Source organism: Mercenaria mercenaria, chromosome 14 (assembly GCF_021730395.1).
Source record: "Mercenaria mercenaria strain notata chromosome 14, MADL_Memer_1, whole genome shotgun sequence".
Lineage (NCBI taxonomy): Eukaryota > Metazoa > Mollusca > Bivalvia > Venerida > Veneridae > Mercenaria > Mercenaria mercenaria.
Window position 1 is genome coordinate 35,052,299 of NC_069374.1, and position 16,336 is coordinate 35,068,634.

The 16,336-nt window shown below is 38.4% G+C and overlaps 1 protein-coding gene across 3 annotated transcripts in view; it reads left to right on the forward strand.

Moving 5' to 3' along the window:
* The window catches only part of LOC123527245 (nucleolar complex protein 2 homolog), a 162,129-nt gene that overhangs the window by 129,635 nt on the left and 16,158 nt on the right, over nt 1-16,336 (forward strand). For all 3 annotated transcript variants that reach the window (XM_053523260.1, XM_053523259.1, XM_045306589.2), the window contains one exon: nt 9,999-10,112. In XM_053523260.1, the coding sequence (XP_053379235.1) occupies nt 9,999-10,112 (114 nt within the window). The remainder of the gene's footprint in view (nt 1-9,998; nt 10,113-16,336) is intronic.

The following is a 16,336-nucleotide window of genomic DNA, read 5'->3' on the forward strand; positions in this document are numbered from 1 at the left end:
ACAACATCAAACTAAATGAGATATTTGCATTCGTTACATATAAATAAATGTATATCTGTACTAAAAATAGAAAAGAAATTATAAAGTCATGAGACAGATATGAATTTTAATTAAAATGTAAATAACTTTTATGTACTAGGGCGCCTCTGTTGTTTACATTCCATACAGTTGATTTATTATTAAGTTAAATTTAGCCTTGTAAACTCGGGGTTGACAGGACATACCAAACAACATGATGTATGATGCACAAAACTGCATTGGAGTACAAACAAAATGACCCACGAAAAAATCCATATGAGCCGCACCATGAGAAAACCAACATAGTGGCTTTGCGACCAGCATGGATCCAGACAAGCCCGCGCAGTCTGATCAGGATCCATGCTGTTCGCTTTTAAAGCCTATTGCAATTAGAGAAACCGGTAGCGGACAGCATGGATCCTGACCTGCGGATGCGCAGGCTGGTCTGGATCCATGCTGGTCGCAAAGCCACTATGTTGGTTTTCTCATGGCACGGCTCAAATCATTTTGTTCCCGTGATATCTAAATGGTGACCAAGGAAATAACTACAAAAGAAGTTGTTTAGAGACGAATTATTTCCGAATCTAGTAACCGAACGGTTAAATAGAAAATGTCCCCGCTTCCTTGTAGTTCCATATCGCTCAACAAATGTAAGTGCATGAGAATGACAGAATATGGCTGCCAGTGTACACATTGATACTTTCAGAGGAAGGTAATATAAAATACTGAATGTAATAAAAGATGTAATATCAAATTGGTGTGTTAAATGTTCAGAGCAATTTCATAAATTGTTGAGTAATTTGTTTTCAAAGATAAGAGATACAAGACTTGCTGTCTTGTCTGACTGTGGCAACGCTAAATGTCCCACTATAGTGCTCTCGAAAAGGCAGTAGTGATCTACTGCTGCAAAGCCATAAAACCCCATTTGCTAATATGACCCCATTGCAATACCACACTAGTTTTGGTAAACTGACTGGTTCTAACAATTTAACAAAAAAGACACTACAGTACATCTGGCATACGACACTACTAGAGCTACTGGCAGCACGAAACTACCGTTGGCGAAACGACACTAGATCCGGCAAAATGACTACTTTTGGCAATTTGACACTAGCTATTTCAAAACGGCACTAGTTCTGAAAAAATGACACTACTTTTGGCAGTTCGACGCTCCTTCGGTTCGTAAGTGTCACTTTCGTAAATAAATGTAAGAAGAAAATGGAACTGTAGGTCAGATACTTATGTAAGTGAAACCCAATAAAGATGCCCTTATTTCAATACACCTGCTGTCATATTTACAACAAGAGACAGAACCAAGGACACCTGTATATTATTATGACATTTCTACATCTAAACGCGATAAAGTGTTCCACTGGAAACACTTCGAAGGCCACTGACTGTTGTAACAGGAGAAAGAACACACACTACTACGTGTTGAGAGGTTGCCAGTTTCCGAGTGAGTTGGACTCACTTCAGTACGATATAACAGGATAGGACAGTCCTCTGCACCTGATGAAAGCCATCTGTTACTTGTGGAACAAACAAAGACGAAGGTTTTGGTCAATGATGACATTGTGTCTGCTCAATAGTTGTCTCTGCATATGAAAAGAAGTGAGGAGGGGCCTCCGTGGCCGAGTGGTTAAGGTCGCTGACTTCAAATCACTTGCCCCTTATCGATGTGGGTTCGAGCCTCACTCGGGGCGTTAAATTCTTCATGTGAGGAAGCTGTCCATCTGGCTTACGGAAGGTCGACGGTTCTACCCAGGTTCCCGCCCGTGATGAAATAATGCACGAAAGGGCACCTGGGGTCTTCCTCCACTATGAAAAGCTGGAAAGTCGCCTTATGACCTATAATTGTGTCGGTGCGACATGAAACACAACAAAAATAAGGCAAAAGATATTAGGAAAACTGTAATCTGACAAAAGGCCAAGGTAAAACACATTGATAAGCAATTCAACACAAATGATCAGACTATAATTAAACTGCCTTGTATATAGACCAACTACCTGTTATTTTCAGTAGATTGTTACATTTTCTCCTTTCTTTCTACAGATTTGTGAATGGGTGTTTCTTCCTAGGTTAGGTGTCCCCACCTCAGTACCTGAAATAATGCCCGGAATGACACATTGGGTCTTCCTCTATAGCATGCAAAGCAGGTTGGTGTAGCGTTAAACCAACAAAAAACAGACATATTTATGTCCTAAGACATGTCTTATTATTACAATTTTACATAGCACTTTCTACCGATGGAAGGCGTCTTTTCTCACTTTGTAAAGGTTCACGGAAAAGTTAGAAGAGCTTCTCTGTATTTTCTCTGAAATGTCCTTGCTTATGCAGACGGGCTGTATTTAGAAATTTAATATCCTGTCTTCAAGCATTACTAAAATTATTTTACTTTGACTAGCACTTTCTACAGATGAAAGGTGATCTTTTCCTCAGATGTTATAAGAAAGCAGTTATGAAGGTTTACAGAATATTTTTCTCTCAATCTCCTTGTTTATACAGACGGCTTGTATTTCCTAAAGAAGCTTACGCGCAACCCACTGTTCCTTTGCATGAGATTATGGGCATGTCTTCAAAACACTTCGCTGGATACCATTCAGATATATCGATCAAACTAGGTTGTTTTCGTTAAGTGCATTTTGTACAAACCCATAAAATACCAGGTATATTTAAGGGATTGTTAAATTGCATTATGTAATTTGTATTCTTTTTAAGTGAATGAGTTCGCTCATTCAGAATACATATGAGCCACGCCATGGGAAAACCAACATAGTGGCTTTGCGACCAGCATGGATCCAGACCAGCCTGTGCATCCGCGCAGTCTGGTCAGTATCCATGCTGTTCACTTTCAAAGCCTATTGCAATTACAGAAACTGTTAGCGAACAGCATGGATTCTGACCAGACTGCGCGGATGCGCAGGCTGGTCTGGATCCATGCTGGTCGCAAACCCACTATGTTCGTTTTCTCATGGCGCGGCTCAATTATCAGTTAGGCTTTTGGTTGTGATATAGAAGTATGAATTAAAACATGTGAATAAATATCGAGCTGTTAAATGATGTTCTTGCATTTTATGCTGTGAAAACGCTGATTCACTATTTAAAAGCAAATTGGTGTGTATGAAAAGCACAGACTCCGGTCCAGATACCAAATAAATCTTGGAAGCACTAGGTGCATCTATGCTAAATAATAGCAAACTTGTTTTGAGTTGGTCTGTGAGCAGCACACCCCACAGGGCCTCTTGCACCGGCAAACGCGAAATTTTATTATTTAGAAAAGTTGAATGTACTCTATGATCCCATAAGACTAGAAAATATAACATCCCGGAGCCCAAGTACGGCGAGACTTTCAACAGTCATTGGTTCTTATCAGCGAACCCAAGAATCATTAGGTGAACTAAGAAGTTTAAACTGCGGACTGGTCTGAAAGCTGGAGTCTAGAAATCTCAAAGTCTGAGACTGATCCCAAACCCTAAGTTTATAATATTGTATACAATCTATAATACGGCAAAGCCGAATTTGTTAAGAAGATGCTTTTATACCAAATACTGTCTTTATAAAGTGTTTTAGTCCTTTTAACCTTTAGCTTGCTGCCGGCAAGTGATTTTGCCTTTGCGAACAGTGCAAACCAAGATCATCCGTGCAATCTGATCATGGCCTGATCTGTTCGCTATTCAGTCAGTAAATTTTTAATGAATACCCCTTTGAATAATAAATGGTACTTCCCAAATTGAATGATAGACCAGTCCATTTTAGAAATTTAGCAGGGTAAGGGTTAAAAGAGATGATGAATTGGTTGTCAAGATGGTTTTCTTATTCCAGTGGTCAACTTGTCGCTTATATTCACAATTATACGCTATGAGATTAGCTTCTATAGCAAGGCTTTCGGTGAAATGACTTTTCTGGAATGTATCATGGTCCGCCCGCTTAGCTCAACAGGAATAGCGCAGATCTACGGATCGCGGTGTCGTGAGTTTGATCCCCTGGCGAGACGTATGTTCCCGAAGGCATTGTGCCTGAAATCATTTGTCCTCCACTGCAGGTTCGTGTAGGAAAGTCGGAAGTTACTAGAAAAACTAGGAACACTGGTCAGGTTAACTGTCCGCCTTTACCATAACTGAAACACTGTTAAAACGGCACTAAACCAAAAACAAGCTATGTATCATGAATCTTTTGCGTGAAAAACTTGTTTATCTTCTCCTAATTTATAAACTGATGCATTTTTTTTGCAATATGTAATACACTTTTTTTGCACTATGTACCCTACAAATGGATGTAACGTTGTAAAATCTTTGACATTCCTATATTACTAGCTTTCTTTATAGACTATGCGTATATGAAAGTTCAAAATTGAATACTGTTGCATATGGTAATTTATCATTCCTTCCTATTTAAGGCTACATGAAACTTGTATTGATTTGCGCACGCCAGAGATGCATGTTTGCGCTTATAGGAATAATAAGAAAAGCAGATATTGATCAAGAAACGTTATACAAAATGACACTTTGTAGATATTAATTGAGCCGCGCCACGCCACGAGAAAACCAACATAGTTGGGGATCCATGCTGTTCGCTAACGGTTTCTGTAATGGCAATATGCTTTGAAAGCGAACAGCATGGAGGCATACTACAAAACATGGAGTGGAGTCGTGGAGTGGAGTCATGGAGTGGAGTCGTGGAGTGGAGTCAAAATTGGAGTGGAGTCATGGAGTGGAGTCAAATTTGGAGTGGAGTGGAGTCAAAATTGGTCGACCGTAATTTCAAAACCGTTGCGATGGTTAACATGATAAACAGTTGTTAAATATTTAAGCATATACATTTAAATGGCATACTACAAAACATGGAGTGGAGTCGTGGAGTGGAGTCATGGAGTGGAGTCGTGGAGTGGAGTCAAAATTGGAGTGGAGTCATGGAGTGGAGTCAAATTTGGAGTGGAGTGGAGTCAAAATTGGAGTGGAGTCATGGAGTGGAGTCAAAATTGGAGTGGAGTCATGGAGCGGAGCCAATTTGTTTTATCAATAATATTTATTTATTGATATTTTTATAACTATTCAACATAATAATGCTTTTGTCTTACATTGATTGTAGCCACACGGAACAGAGGGCTTGGTCAAATTGTTAATTGTCAGTATATTTTATCTCATTGTTTTTAAAGAGATTTTAAAGCATCACATAGATATGAAATACAATTTTATTTATTTGAGAACAGATGTAAACAAATCAAAAGGCGGTCAACCCATGGGAACATATTCAAATAGACCACAGTATAAAATACTGGTAAAAAGTAATAACCAAGTTTCCAAAACTAAGTTCCAACTGAACAACTGTAGGAGCATGTTCTAATTACTACTTGATGTATTCTCTGATGGGTTGGGTATAATAATAGACATTATTTTTCATAACCTTTATCAGTGAACAAATATAACACTCCCCATCAGTGTTTTTTTTTATTGAAGTTTGTTGTTTTTGTTGTTTTACTTAACAAATTTTTCACTTGACCTTAGATCATTTTCAAAATTTGTCGACAGATTTATTATGAGAACCTGTCAGTCCCATTCTAAATACCAAAAAATCAATTTACAAGTTTAATTATCTTATTAGATGAATTATTTCAGCAGCATTTAATTTAAAATAAACAAGAGGAATTTATGAGTCAGATAAAATTTAGATATTTAAACTTGTTACATTAAAATTTAATATTTGTGATTACGGTATGCATTATTAGTGTTTGAAATTGTTTATGTCCACTGATATTGAAATATTGACTACCGTTTAGCTCGGGTAAATAAAAAAATAAGTAGCAGGCATGTTGGTGTGTTAAATTCATTAATTTTGTTGCTGACAAAATTTCTATTGTATCAACCCGCGACCTGCAGCCCGAAGCCCGCAATTTTGTGTACATGTATATATTTTGCGGGCTGCAGGTTGCTACAATGAAACATTTTTCCATTATAGCAACCCACAATTTAGTGTTACTGTATTAAATGGTTGCACATTTTTACTCGAAAAATGAGGAGTTGAGTACAATAAGCCCCTGCAATTTTGTCAGGTGTGATGTTGATCGTTGAAAAAATTCTTGTATTTTACGTTTACACTAATTTCTTTATTTTCGATTGCGAAACAAGTTCTTACAACTTAAAATTAATCGCTCGCGAGACTCATTTCAGATGGAATTATTTAACCTCGAGTTAAGATGTTTTAGTTGTCTTGTAAAATGAAAAACGTAATAAGTATTTAAAAACAAACTCAAACTCATCACAAATTGCTGTATCTTGTACAAAAATGATAGAATTTTGAGATTTCACAAGTTATTCTATTATTCTGAGACCTGGATGCCAAGGTCAAACCGAAGTTATGATTATTTTTTTATATGCTCCAGTAACCAGCGTGTACACCTCATTCAAATAATTATTTTTTATAATTTGGCTTTAAAGATTTTTTTATTCCGATGTTACTTTGTTCCCAAAAAATTGCTTTACAGTGTAAAACCGCACTGAAAAATAACCAGCGGTTAAGGAACTACACGTGGAGTAGCATTATTTATTGAATGACCCTCGTATTTCTGAGTGTCAAAAAGAATCCATCTGTTTAGCGTACACAAATTTTAGCAAATTTCTGATTTCCTGACTTATGTAATGATAACACATTGTTATGGTACATTACAATTTTATTTACAAATATTAGCGAATTTTTACAATTTGCCAAAATTTCCACCTTGCTAGGTTTACCAATTCTACGGTATGTTTCTGCGCATCCAAAACTGTCTATTACTTGGATTTTTCATTAAATGCTACAATTTTTTTTCATAATTTTTAATTGGAATTGACACCACTATGATAATGCACAACCTTTCTCCTGTCACTTAAAATGAAAATTAATGTAGGCAACAACCATCCAATATACCCTAATTAAACCTTTAAATATTTAATCAACCGCATGGTAGGTGTTAGAAATACATTTTGTACATGGAACTAAAACATAGATATAGACACTACATTCATTTTTTCAGAAATATATTATATATATACTGACTCGCATTTTCTCTAAAGGGCAATAAATCAATTATTTTGTTAACAGGAATTTAGATGGAGCTTCACAGGCTTAATACAACATTTCAAAATTTTGACTCAATTACTCCACTCCAAATTTGACTCCTCTCCAAAATTTGACTCCACTCCAAACTTGACTCCACTCCACGACTCCACTCCAATTTTGACTCCACTCCACCACTCCACTCCATGACTCCACTCCACGACTCCACTCCATGTTTTGTAGTATGCCCAGCATGGATCCTGACCAGACTGCGCGGATGCGCAGGCTGGTCTGGATCCATGCTGGTCGCAAATCCACTATGTTGGTTTTCTCATGGCACGGCTCTTATATGGAAACTTTAATGCACGAATTATTATTCAGCCCTGGCGTAGGAATTACTAAATATTGATAAAAAATTGGTATGCCAGCCCACTCGACTCCAACGCAGACATGTACAATAAAATCAGGCATTCACAGTGGAACCTGTCTGTCTGTCCGCCTGAATGCTGCCAGCCATGTCTTAGTTTTGCTTTTTGCTGTCTGAATTTTATGCAAATGTATACTATAATATTTCGATACAAACTTATTAACAGTGGCATTATGTAATACGTTTTGTAAGAAGACAAAAATATGCTACTTAGACTTTAATACCAAGATTTATGCCGCATTTTGTATTGCAGTCAATTGTTGTTATTTTGATATCTTAGAAATGTCGCAGTTAAAGGTCCATTACTAAGGGAAAGTGAGTTGGCAATTTTTTTCATATCCAATGCATAGACTTCTGCAAGACACTAAATAATGAAGATTGGCAGGTCAAAATTTACAGAAGGTCTTTGGAACTCAAAGAAATGTATGTGTATTATGTTGAAATTTCAATGAATCGACAGAATGACCCCCCAGGTCTTTTTAACTTTCTTCATACTTCATAGAAAAATAATTGTACATATACTGCGATTTATTTCGAATTTCTACATACCAACTTTCATTTTCCAATAAAATGAAATAGTTTCTGTGCTTTTTAAAAGAAATTAAAATGTTCACTTTCCTTAGTATTGGACCTTTAAGGTTTGTACATTACAGATCATAATAGAAATATATCTGTGAAACTCGAAAACGAACTAGGTGTGGTGAGTTTAACAAATGCGTGACGCGTTCATGTCCAATCCTCTTACCCTGTAGGTCGTGGGTTGGAATCACATAATAGCGGTTTCGACAGTCCCTTGGGTAGATATAAGATTTTAAAATAAAAAGTGATCGGAAAAATAATAGAGAACCAGGCAAGCATACAAACTTCCGTTTACTTATAAGCTGTGCTTTCTTTGTACCGTCTCGGGAAGCCCCATCAATGCATTTGTTAGTCATAAAAATAAACGTTATGACCATTCTTTAAAACAAAGAACGGCTTACTGTATTTCAATTATAATGACAAAAAAGACATATAAACTATAACCCGTTTTTCGCGTGTGTATAATAGGACCCTCCGGTTCGCACAGTTATGTCCGTTATATCTTGTGTATGCTCGTGCATGAAAGCATACTAGATGGACAAATGGGGTGTCTTCATTCACCAGCAATGGCGGCAGGCCTATATGGTTTAAATCATGTTGGTATGTCTTCCAGCCAAACGGGACAAAATAACTCGATTTTCGTTTTTGAATGTCTTATTAGCTCATCTGATTTTTTGAAAAAAAATGATGAGTTATTGTCATCACTTGAGCGGTTGTCGGCGTCGGCGTCTGCGTCGGCGTTGCCTGGTTAAGTTTTATGTTTAGGTCAGCTTTTCTCCTAAACTATCAAAGCTACTGCTTTGAAACTTGGAATACTTGTTCACCATTATAAGCTGACCCTGTATAGCAAGAAACATAACTCCATCTTGCTTTTTGCAAGATTTATGGCCCCTTTTGTACTTAGAAAATACCAGATTTCTTGGTTAAGTTTTATGTTTAAGTCAACTTTTCTCCTAAACTATCAAAGCTATTGCTTTGAAACTTGGAATACTTGTTCACCATCATAAGCAGACCCTGTACATCAAGAAACATAACTCCATCTTGCTTTTTGCAAGATTTATGGCCCCTTTTGTACTTAGAAAATATCAGATTTCTTGGTTAAGTTTTATGTTTAGGTCAACTTTTCTCCTAAACTATCAAAGCTATTGCTTTGAAACTTGGCATACTTGTTCACCATCATAAGCAGACCCTGTACATCAAGAAACATAACTCCATCTTGCTTTTTGCAAGATTTATTGCCCCTTTTGGACTTAGAAACTTTTTTTTTATAGGTTAAGTTTTATGTTTAGGTCAGCTTTTATCCTAAACTATCAAAGCTATTGCTTTAAAACTTGCAACACTTGTTCACCATCATAAGTTGACCCTGTACAGCAAGAAACATAACTCCATCCTGCTTTTTGCAAGATTTATGGCCCCTTTTGGACTTAGAAAATATCAGATTTCTTGGTTAAGTTTTATGTTTAGGTCAACTTTTTCTCTTAAACTATCAAAGCTATTGCTTTGAAACTTGCAACACTTGTTGACCATCATAAGCTGACCCTGTACAGCAAGCAACATAACTCCATCCGGCTTTTTGCAATAATTATTGCCCCTTTTGGACTTAGAAAATCATTTTCTTGGTTGAGTATTATGTTTAAGTCAACTTTTCTCATAAACTATCAAAGCTATTGCTTTAAAACTTGCAACAGTTTTTCACCATCATACGTGGACACTGAACATTAAGAAACATAACTCTATCCTGCTTTTTGCAAGAATGATGGCCCTTTTTAGACTTAGAAAATCATGGGTAGGACAATATTTCTATTACACAAAAAAAATCAGATGAGCGTCAGCACCCGCAAGGCGGTGCTCTTGTTGCTTATACAGCAACATTCACACTAAATCTGAATCCTGTAACAGGCTGGTTTTTTTTTATATTTTTATCGTTTTATGTATTTTCAGGTCTTCGAGCTGACCGATTTCAACAAGAAACACAAGTCCTTGAGCTTCAAGCCGGTCAACTTTGCCTGTATTCTCAAATTTACCAAACCACAACTGCAGGAAAAATCGTTTAAGGTAATTGCCTGATTTTCCCACAAGGGTGAAGGACTTTCCATTCTAGGGTTTCAGAATAAAACTGAAACGCTAAAGTCTTTAGCTCACCTGTGTGTTGCAGCAGTTTCGTTTTATATTTCGGTACTTCTTCTCGGCGATATATGACCATTTTGTGTCGATTCGCCGTAAACCCAACTCACTCACTCACTCACTTCTCAAAGAGTTCGCAAAACAACCATCTTGAGGTCAAGGGCAGTTCACTGTCAAAGACATAACGTCTGAACTAGTGAGATATAGTTGAATATGGTATACATGTACAATAAGATATTTAAAGGTTCACATCGATTTTTTATGCCCTCGAAGGGAGGCATATTAGTTTTCAGTTGTCCGTCCGTTCGATCGTCACAACGTTAACTTTTTGCATGAAGGCACTTTACGCGCGAACCACTGCACTCAGGACCTTCAGACTTCACTTGCTGATAGCTTTTATTGAGTACACGACCCCTACTGACTTTGGGGTCACCAGGTCAAAGGTCAAGGTCACCAGGTCAAAGGTCAAGGCGCTGCGGGGGCATTTGTCACCATTAGTGACAGCTCTTGTTTCGTGTTATGGTTTAGGGTTTGTGAAGAAGAAGAACTTAAACTTAGCATGTAGTACGTACTCGGTTTCATTGTGATGTGGATACCGCCGCTTATGAAATTTTATATGACCTGCCGGCTTAGCTCAGTAATGAGATTGCAGATCTACGGATCACAGGGTCGTGAGTTCGATCCCCGGTCGAGGCGTACGTTTTCCGTGACGATGTGATTAAAGACATTGTGTCTGAAATCAATTGTCTTCCACACCCTGATTCTTGTGGAAAAGTTGGCAGTTACTTGTGGTGAACAGGTTAGTACTGGTACTGCACCCAGGAACACAGATTAAGTTAACTGCCTGCTGTTACATAACAGAAATACTGTTGAAAAAGGGCGTTTATCGGCCCACACACACACCCAAATAAAGGTATGCCCGTGTAAAGTCGGGTAAATACCTAACATGTGAATAAAGCAGAAGATAAGCTACATAAAGTACACGTAGTAGGGCGACTGTGCTTCTCTAAAATTCATTCTTGCTTTCAATTAAAGCTAAAGACGCAGGTGTTGTCAGACAATTTGTGGTGATTGCTATTATGTTTAAATGTCTATAAACTCTTAGAAAAGTGTGGATATATCAAGATATAGATGAAACGAAACAGTAGTTGTTTAATGTATGGCTTTGCCAAGAATAGTGTGGGTTGTCAACCGATATCACGACGCCTCTGCATTTTTCTGAAATGCCCACGTGTATGCTGGCGTGACTGTGAAACACACATTTCCTTTCTCACCAGTGAAGGGGAGTTTCTACAGATTTTAAAAGTATAAACTTGTGACAAATATTTGGCTCACCTGGGTAAAAAATGCTCAGTGTTAGCTATTTTAATCGCGCTGTGTCCCTCCGGAGGACGGAGGAGAGACGCTGTTAAATTTGCCCTTGCCCGTACGTCGTCCGAACTTGTGCCGTGCATATCTCAAAAAGTATTTGACCAATAGTCATCAACCCTCACATGATTGATTCAGTAGTAAACTTGTGCACCTGATATTTATGTCTTCCCCAGGAGACATATTGTTTTTGCCATGTCCGTCCGTCCGTCCGTACGTCACACTTCATTTCCGAGCAATAACTGGAGAACCATTTGACCTAGAACCTTCAAACTTGATAGGTTTGTAGGGCTGCTGGAGTAGACGACCCCTGTTGTTTTTGGGGTCACTCCGTCAAAGGTCAAGGTCACAGGGGCCTGAACATTGAAAACCATTTCCGATCAATAACTAGGGAACCACTTGACTCAGAATGTTGAAACTTCATAGGATGATTGGTCATGAAGAGTAGATGACCCCTATTGATTTTGGGGTCACTCCGTCAAAGATCAAGGTCACAGGGGCCTGAACATTGAAAACCATTTCCGATCAATAACTAGAGAACCACTTGACCCCGAATATTGAAACTTCATAGAATGATTGCCCATGAAGAGAAGATGACCCCTATTGATTTTGGGGTCACTCCATCAAAGGTCAAGGTCACAGGGGCCTGAACATTGAAAACCATTTCCAATCAATAACTAGAGAACCACTTGACCCAGAATGTTGAAACTTCATAGGATGATTGGTCATAAAGAGTAATTGACCCCTATTGATTTTGGGGTCACTCCATCAAAGGTCAAGGTCACAGGGGCCTGAACATGGAAAACCATTTCCGATCAATAACTAGAGAACCACTTGACCCAGAATGTTGAAACTTCATAGGATGATTGTACATGCAAAGTAGATGACCCCTATCGATTTTGGGGTCACTCCATTAAAGGTCAAGGTCAAAGGGGCCTGAACATTGAAAACTATTTCCGGTCAATAACTTGAGAACCACTTGACCCAGAATGTTGAAACTTAATAGGATGATTGGTCATGCAGAGTAGATGACCCCTATCGATTTTGGGGTCACTCTGTGAAAGGTGAAGGTTACAGGGGCCCGAACATTGAAAACCATTTCCGGTCAGTAACTTGAGAACGACTTGACCCAGAATGATGAAACTTCATAGGATGATTGGTCATGCAGAGTAGATGACCCCTAACGATTTTAGGGTCACTCTGTTAAAGGTCAAGGCCACAGGGGCCTGAACATGGAAAACCATTTCCAATCAATAACTTGAAAACCTCTCGACCCAGAATGTTGAAACTTCATAGGATGATTGTTCATGCAGAGTAAATGACCCCTATTGTTTTTGGGGTCACTCCGTTCAAGGTCAAGGTCACAGGGGCCTGAACGTTGATAACCAGTTACGATCAATAACTTGAGAACCACTTGACCCAGAATGTTGAAACTTCATAGGATGATTGAACATGCAGAGTAGATGACCCCTATTGATTTTGGGGTCAGTCTATTGAAGGTCAAGTTCACAGTGGCCTGTTCATGTAAAATCATTTTTTGGAAATAACTTGAGAACCACTTGACCTACAATGTTGAAACTTAATAGGATGATTGGACATGCAGAGTAGATGACCCCTATTTATATTTTGGGGTCACTTGCTCAAAGGTCAAGGTCACAGGAGCCTGAACAGTGACTTGAGAACCACTAGGCAAAGAGTGTTGAAATTTAGCGGGATGACTGGACATGCCAAGTAGATGAACCCTATTGCAGCCAACCATCAGTGTCTCTTTGACTTTCGCTCCTGACCCCTGTTGACTTCTTGCCTATAGGACTTTGCATTGGGGGAGACATGCGCTTTTTTACAAAAGCATTTTCTAGTTTAATTTGGATTTCACAAGTCATTCAAGAGAAATGGCCCTTTACCTAGTCAAAATGTGTCCGTCCGTCCGACTTGTGTCGTGCATGTCTCACAAAGTATTTGTCCCAGAGTAAACAAACCTCACAGGATTGTCATTTAGCATGTGAAGTTGTGCACCAGGAGTTTTATTTTGGATCTCACACAGCCAGACCGGAGTTATGACCCTTGACTCACACGTATCTTAAAACGTATTTGACCTAGATAGGAATATTATTCTGCATGTGAAGTCGTACACCTAAGGTTTTGTCTGGAATTTTTATCTGTCAGACCAGAGTTATAGCCCTTGATTTAGTAACAGATATGCATAAAGGGCATACAAGTTTGTATCAGATGTATCTCAAAAAGTATTTGACACAGAGTCACAAAACATTAAAGGATTGTTATATAGCGTGTGAAGTTGTGCACCATGATTTCTGTTTAGGATTTCTCTCAGCCAGCCAGTGTTCTGATCCTTCACTTAGTGAAAAGTACACATGAAGTGCTTAAAAGTTTGTGTTGCATATTCCTTAAAAATAGTTGACCTAGAGTCATGAAACCATGTAAGAAAATTGCTCAGCATGTGAATTTGAGCACCTGAGTTTTGTCATGGGTTTCCCTCAGCAAAGACCAGAATTGTGACCTTTGACTTAGTCAAAATACGCATTAAGTGCATAAAAGTTTGTGTCCCATGTATATCAAAAAGTATTTGACCTGAGTCATAAAACATTAGAGGATTATTATATAGCATGTGGAATTGTGCACTGGTGGGATTTCAGTCAGCCGGAGTTACGGTCCTTGACTTAGTGAATGTTTAAAAGTTTGTGTTCCATATATCTTGAAAAATATTTCACCTAGTGTCATGAAACCATATACAGTGACAGGAAGTGGGGGCACCTGTGTCCTATACACACATCTAGTTCTTTATTGGTTCTTGTTCAAGTTTAGATTCGGGTCATTCTAGGTCCCCATGTCCTGTCATAGAAAAAAAAACCTAGTAAACAGTCACAATGCCATCTTTCATATCCGATCTTCATAAAATATAGTTAGAAACTTTGTTTTTAACTCACCAGAGCCAAAGGCTCAGGGTGAGCTATTAGGATCAGTCACCGTCCGGCGTCCGGTGTCCGTCGTCCGTCCGTAAACTTTTAATTTAAATGACATCTCCTCGTAAACCGCTAGGTCAATTTCATCCAAACTTCACAGGAATGTTCCTTGGGTGAAGCTCTACAAAAATTGATCAAAGAATTGAACTCCATGCAGAACTCTGGTTGCGATGGCAACAGAAATGAAAAACTTTAAAAATCTTCTTCTCAAAAACAAGAAACCCTAGAGCTTAGATATTTGGTATGAAGCATTGCCTAGTGGACCTCTACCAAATTTGTTCAAATCATGACCCCGGGGTCAAAATTGACCCAGCCCCAGGGGTCACTTGATTTTACATAGGAAAATCTTAAAAAATCTTCTTCTCAAAAACCAGAAGCTCTAGAGCTAAGATATTTGACATGTAGCATTGCCTAGTGGACCTCTACTAAAGTTGTTCAAATCATGACCCTGGGGGTCAAAATTGACCCCGCCCCAGGGGTCACTTGATTTTACATAGGAAAATCTTAAAAAATCTTCTTCTCAAAAACCAGAAGCCCTAGAGCTAAGATATTTGACATGTAGCATTGCCTAGTGGACCTCTACTAAAGTTGTTCAAATTATGACCCTGGGATCAAAATTGACCCCGCCCCAGGGGTCACTTGATTTTACATAGGAAAATCTTCAAAAAAAATCTAAAAATAAACCAGAAGGCCTAGAGCTTAGATATTTCACGTGTAGCATTACCTAGTGGACCTCTACAAAATTTGTTCAAATCATGACCCCCGGGTCAAATTGACCCCGCCCCAGGGGTCACTTGATTTTACATAGGAAAATTTTCAAAAATGTTCTAAAAATAAACCAGAAGGCCTAGGTTTTGGATATTTGACCTGTAGCATTGCCTAGTAGACGTCTACAAAATTTATTCAAATCATGACCCCCGGGTCAAATTGACCCCGCCCCATTGGGTTACTTGATTGTACATAGAAAAATCTTCAAATTTTTTAAAAAATAAACCAGAAGGCCTAGAGCTTAGATATTTGACCTGTAGCATTACCTAGTGGACCTCTACAAAATTTGTTCAAATCATGACCCCGGGGTCAAAATTGACCCCGCCCAAGAGGTCACTTGATTTTACATAGGAAAGTCTTCAGAATTTTTCTAAAAATAAACCAGAAGGCCTAGAGCTTAGATATTTCACATGTAGCATTGCCTAGTGTACCTCTTCAAAATTTGTTCAAATCATGACCCCCGGGTCAAAATTGACCCCGCCCCAGGGGTCACTTGATTTCACATAGGAAAATCTTCAAAAAATTTCTAAAAATAAACCAGAAGGCCTAGATCTTAGATATTCGACATGTGGCATTGCCTAGTGGACTTCTACAAAATATGTTCAAATCATGACCCCCGGTGTCAAATTGACCCCGCCCCATGGGGTTACTTGATTGTACATAGAAAAATCTTCAAAATTTTCTAAAAATAAACCAGAAGGCCTAGAGCTTAGATATTTGACATGTAGCATTGCCTAGTGGACCTCTACAAAAGTTGTTCAAATCTTGACCCCAGGGTCAAATTGACCCAGCCCCAGGGGTTACTTGATTGTACATAGGGAAATCTTCATAAATTTGCTGAAAATAAACCAGAAGGCCTCGATCTTAGATATTTGATATGTAACATTGCCTAGTAGTCTTCTACAAACTTTGTTCAAATCATGACCCCCGGGGTAAAATTGGCCCCGCCCCAGGGGTTACTTGATTGTACATCGGAAAACCTTCCAAAAAAATTTCTAAAAATCATCAGTTTGACATTTGAAACATGTAGCTCATATT